A 5,596-nucleotide genomic window follows, 5' to 3' on the forward strand; every position below is an offset into this window, starting at 1 on the left:
GTCTCTAGGGAACCTGAGCAGTCACATCAATTGCAGAGATCTGATCAGCTCAACTGAAAACTGGCTCTGCAGAACCTTGCTGAGAAAGGCCCTGGGCTATAAGCTCCATCTGAACTCTCCTTCCTGTCTAGACCCTGCTCACTGTCTGACTTCTTTTCAAATATAGCAGCCAAGTCTCCAGAACCAGCAGCATAGGTCCCCTCCTCCTTTTTTACTGATTATCAGCAACCACTAGAGCTGAAGGTCTGGCTTCCCAGACCCCCCCTCCATGACTCAGTCATATGAAAAGGGCAGCATATTCTCCTAACACGCCACTGTGGCCACATGCACCAGCTTTTCTCTCCTCCTCTGCCCTCCAGAACTTTTCTTAAAGTAACTGTAAAGTAAACCCTTCAGGCACATCCCCAGACAGTGAACAATTCAAGGAGTAGTTGATGTTATTTTTTATTGCATAAAATAGGGGCAGAACATGTGCACCAGGGACAGGTTATCCAGAAAGCAATTAAGAGAAACAAGTTAGAGCCATTTAGCTGTTCAAATAATGCTCAAGAAGCCTCTATTTGTCATCTGGGACCAGCACACTGAGGGGACTCCACAAGGGTGGGGGAGTGCAAGTGAGAGGCAGCCAGTGTGGCCCAGCCTGTCACATCCTCTATGCATCCTGGCAGCTGGACTTCACCATGGAGGTCTTGCCCAACCAAGGAACAGTGTATATCTGGAAAGAGCAGAGTGCTTTCTACAAAAGAGAAATGAGAATGGTGGTCAGTCAGGGTTACAGTAAAAAAGGAAATGGCCAGCACCAGATCTCAGAAGTGCAGGTCAGGGACTGTGGTTGTTTGGTAGAACTTTTAGTCCCCTACCCCTCTCAGCCCCAGACCACTCTGCAGGACTCTGCAGTGGCTTCTTGGTAACCCATCCCATCACTCCAAGTCCAGGAGATGGCTTCCTGTCTCTCCTCCCAACAGGAATCCACACTGCTATACCCCCTGCATGGCCCTTTAAGGAGAAGCCCAGACAAGGCAACACAGCCCCAGAGGGTACAGTTCCCTCCACTTCCAGTGGGCCAGCACTAAGACAGGCCTAGAAGGAAGAACCCAGGTTGAGGAAACCTTCCTGAAAGAGGCAGTGTGTTTGGGAAGGTGACTAGAAGGTGGAGATCTCCCCAGACTCTGAGACATCAAAAGAACTGTCCCACCCAGGGGATAGTCTGATGTCCAGTGAGTAGGGCAGCATGAAAGGATTTCTCCCCTTACAGGCCTCTATTACTCACTAATGTGTTCTAGTGGCTGACACTGGGGTTACAGGACCCCATGTGTGCCACCAGCTGCTTCCTTCACTCAGGAGGCACATGGTGCCCAAATGTCCCAGCTCAAACATCCTTATAAATTCAAATTAGAAATCTTAGGAACCAGCACACACACTGGCACCCTTTCCCCCATACTCACCCCGACACTTGCATGCCCTACCACACCACAGCACTCACCCATGACATACCCCCACAGGTACAAACCCACCCCTCTGTCCTGCATATCTGGCCTCTAGCCAACATCAGGCACATACCTTCCTCAGGTGTGGCTGGATATGGAAGGGACAGCTGGCCAAGTTGGGCTGGGACTTGGTACATGTGGTTCGACCGACTTCCACATCCAAGAAGTAGTTCAGTCCAGCCACGACCTGTGCATGTGAAGAGTAGGATAGGCTTTGAATACCTACCCAGGTCACACAGGCACAATTACCTTCCTGTTATGGCATACAGGGCCAACATCCATGGGTTGCCAGAGCCAGTACCCAGAAGGCACCCAGCTACCTCCTGATGGCTGCCCAAGCTGATATGCTTCAAGTCCTCCTTGTAACTTCCTTACAGAGCAGCTCTGAAAAGGTACATCACACAACCTGGCATGAAGAGAGGCAGGAAAATAGAAGGTGGAAGCCAGACACCAAAAATTTGCCAGGAGCTGAAGATGCAGCTCTGGGGAGTCAGCCAGGGTGTCAGCAAATCAACCATGTCAGCGCCAGGAGCCAGGGCAGAGACTAGGACAAAGTGACAGCTCTGCTTTAGCCAAGGCTCTTTCTGCCTCAGGAAGACTCACATGACAATGACTTTGAAGCTATAATCCAGTTAGTAATATTCAGCTCCTCGAGACTCTCATTCCTTGCCCTCCAGTTTACTCATGCCCTCACTGAGCAGTAGGAAATGAGACACTTTTCACACACACACTCAGATGCTTGAGGCCAATAAAAAATGTCCTTAGAATGCCTAACTTTTAAGAGTTATTTGTGATGGGAACACTTTTAAAATGTGTTATACACCTCATGTCTTTTACATTTGAGATTTCAGAAGTGAAGACTGTCCTCACTCAGGCATGCTCCAGACACACCTTGTGACAACTTGGAAAACCTTAAGATGAAGGGCCTGAACCAGGCTTTAGATTGTCCGATGTACCTCAAGCAAGTCCTGTGATCCCTCTGGTGTCAGTTTCTCACATGGGCCGATGAGCTATGACACCAAGTTGGTAGAGAGGAGCAGGCTGGTGGGGACCTGGTGAGCAGGGAGTGCATATCTCATCCAAAGGGGACAGTGCCAGCCAACTGCTGCAGGACAAATGGGTCTGATCTTGACCCACCATCTGATGTTTCAAGAAAGGTGAAAACAAGCCCTACCAGGGTTGCCCAACCTTTTGGTGCCACCGGGCCACCTTGGAAGAAGAAGAGTTGTCTTGGGCCACACATTAAATACAGTGACATGTAATCACAAGAAAATATCTCATAATGTTTTAAATAAATTTACAATTTTGTGGTGGGCTGCATTCACAGCCATCCTGGGATGCATGCAGCCCATGGGCTGTAGGTTGGATACCCAAAACACTGGCACACAATACCACACTTCGTTGCTGTATGGCTATGTTCTGCTCATAAGTGGGATGCAGACCAGATAGTCTAAATTCCAGACTTCCTTCAAGGACAAGCTCAAGGTCCAGTAGCCCTTCCTGATACTTCCTCCCTTCCCCTTCTGGATTATGATGACTATCCTCCCATTCTGGCCAGAACCTCAGGGCAGGCTGGCAGAGGCAGGGCCAAGTATGATCCTCTCTAGGCTACTATATGCTTGACTATCTCCAGCTACTGGTGGTGGGGCACCCATTTCAGGGTGAAGAATGACACTTCAAAATCCAGAGCCTGCTCCATGGGTGGGATCTATGGAGGGAAACAATGCTCCAGGGGCCTTTCCTCCAGGATCTCTTGGCAGGTTTGGATTTTTATGCAAGACCCTCTGCTGTAGCATCCAACTGGATATACCACAGGCCATATCCTGAACTCCTCTGTGTTTGCTGAGGTACTCTAGGGATGAACAAGTGAGCAGTGAGAACGCTCCTCAAAAAGGGTGTTTGGAATGCCTGTGGCCCCAAATACCACTGCACATGGAGGTCATGAAGATTGGTTTAGTGGCACCTACTGAGAGGAGACTAGGAGAACATGCCTCTTCTGCATAACCCAAATCTTAAGGAAATTTCAGGCCAATCAAAACTGAGTGCCAGTCTGCATATGCTGGACAAATGCCAAGAAGATGAAACAGTGAGACAGGCTGCTCCAGGGTAAGGGAGGCTGCAGGACAATGGCTGCAGTGCATGACCCTGGAGTGTCCTTGGCTATAAAGGACATTGGTCAAACAATCACAGACATCTTGAATAAGTTCTATGTATTAGAAAATTATTCCAGTTGATTCCTGATTTTCAAAATTGCACTGTGATTATGTAAGAAAATGCCATTATTTTTAGGAAATATATACTCTCAAATGGTTCAGAGAAATAAATGCATGTATGTACCCCCACATACATGTAGGGAGGGAGGGAGGGAGGTGGATAAAGCAAATAGGACAGCATTTTAACATTTGGATAACCTGGATGAAGAATCTACAAGGGTTCTATGTGCTATTTTTGTAAAGGTTCTGTAAGTCTGAAATCATCTCAAAACGAAAAGTTAAAAGGAATAAAAGTGTTTAAAAAATCATTCAGTGGCAGAGCCAAGCGGGCACCCAGGTGTGCAGTCTGGTTTTCCTTTGCCTGTAGTCATTTAGTTGCCAGTTCACACTGAGCCCCCAGTCCCATGAGCCTGGGGTAGAGAGCTAAGAGGCTGGACAACGGCCCTGATCCCAAGCTATGTCCTTCTTGCTGGGCTGGTGCTTGAAAACATAAATGAAGCCCTGGTGAATAAACCCATGAAGGTCTGTGGCGTCTGTGGGCCACATTAAACACTAGGGAAACTGCCTGGCGGAGAAGCACGGGAGGGCTGTCCCTCCTGCAAGCTGGGCATTGGGGACTGTATGTTGATCACCTCCCGAGGGCCACGCCCTCCTGAGGCGAAGGATTCCACATCCCTGTCTCCCTGCCAGCCCCGGGACCCCGGCCCCTCCCCAGGGACGCACCTGCTTGCGGGCGCGCAGCACCCGCATGGCGCGGCTGTGGTAGGCATCGTTGCTCGCTTTGTTGTACTCGTTCAGGGCGAAGTTGAGCGCCTGCTGCACGCCCTCTTCGTTGATGTCTGCCTCGGCCAGGCCGCCGGGCATGAGAGGCCTGCCGGGGCTCACATCGGCTGCAGAGCTCACTGCTAGGGCCAGGACCAGGGCGGCCAGTAGGAGCAGCGGGGAGCGCAGGAACCAGGCCATGGTCCACTCGGTGGGGACTGGTGAAAGCAAGACAAGGGACAGATCGGAGATCAGCGAAAACCACCGCTGACTGAGGCTTTTATTCCCTCTAGTCTGCTCTGCCTCAGCCCGCCCCTCTCCGCCCTCAGCAATCCTTTTCCGTCTCCTTCACTTCCCTCACCCACTTCCGCAGCCACGCCCCTAGGCCCTGTTCCTTTATAGTCCTGAGGTCCTGCCCTTCCTACCAACCCCTTTTCCCAGCAGTCTGTTACCATCTCACTCAGCTCCTCCTCCTCTCCTGAGCTCTGCCCCTCCGCCCAGTCCTGGCCTTCTTCAACCCAAGTCTGTCTGGGCTCCTCCTCCCACCCATTCCACCTCCTCCCCACCACTCCCAGACCTCCTCTAGTGTGTTCTCAAGCTCAGTTCATCCTGTTCTCAACAGAAGGTGTCACACTTTTCTGGGTCTGAAAAACTTGTAACCGCTGAATTCTAATTCCTTCTTTTAAAAAAGGGAAAAATAGCTGTCATGGTCTCTCAGCAATTAGTCGAATGCTAGCATTTGCAGAGCAATGGTACCATTTCAAAGACTGGGGAACATTTCATCTGCATCGTGTGCTGGGGAATTTCTTTGCCAAACATAAGCGAATTAATTAAGCTCTGTTTGGTAAAAAAAAAAAAAAAGAAAAAAAGAAAAAAAGAAAAAAAAAGTTTGGGTTCTCTTTTCCATAACTCATTTATTTATTCAACAAACTTTTTTGGGCTGCTCCCTGGCCAGGGTCTGTTTATGACATGGGTCAAGTGGGTGAGTGAGCCTTGGACTTGACATTGTAGAGTGGCTGCCCTATAGAGATGTAATGGAATTTGTGTGTAACTTTCTATTTTCTAGTGGACACATTAAATAATATAAAAAGATACAGGCGACAGTAAGTTTAACAATATTTTTATGTGTTATGT

General features: G+C 49.2%; 1 protein-coding gene across 1 annotated transcript; it reads right to left on the reverse strand.

Annotated features, from left to right (window-relative positions):
• Positions 1 to 428: 428 nt before the first annotated feature.
• LOC112319600 (cystatin-C-like) lies at positions 429 to 4,826 on the reverse strand. The gene is made up of 3 exons (XM_024576940.4): positions 4,424 to 4,826; positions 1,561 to 1,674; positions 429 to 736 (listed from the first exon to the last, which is right to left on the reverse strand). The coding sequence occupies exons 1-3, from the start codon at positions 4,661 to 4,663 to the stop codon at positions 653 to 655; spliced, it is 438 nt and encodes a 145-aa protein (XP_024432708.1). The 5' UTR covers positions 4,664 to 4,826; the 3' UTR covers positions 429 to 652.
• Positions 4,827 to 5,596: the final 770 nt, after the last annotated feature.

Source organism: Desmodus rotundus, chromosome 6 (assembly GCF_022682495.2).
Source record: "Desmodus rotundus isolate HL8 chromosome 6, HLdesRot8A.1, whole genome shotgun sequence".
NCBI classification, from domain to species: Eukaryota; Metazoa; Chordata; class Mammalia; order Chiroptera; family Phyllostomidae; genus Desmodus; species Desmodus rotundus.

Excerpts from the sequence above, each read along its gene's own strand:
- LOC112319600 (XM_024576940.4), bottom strand. The coding sequence starts at position 4,663 with ATGGCCTGGTTCCTGCGCTCCCCGCTGCTCCTACTGGCCGCCCTGGTC. Across the intron at positions 1,675-4,423 it reads TGCTGCGCGCCCGCAAGCAG|GTCGTGGCTGGACTGAACTA; the intron begins GTGCGTCCCTGG and ends TCACATGCACAG. Across the intron at positions 737-1,560 it reads TCCAGCCACACCTGAGGAAG|AAAGCACTCTGCTCTTTCCA; the intron begins GTATGTGCCTGA and ends TCTCTTTTGTAG.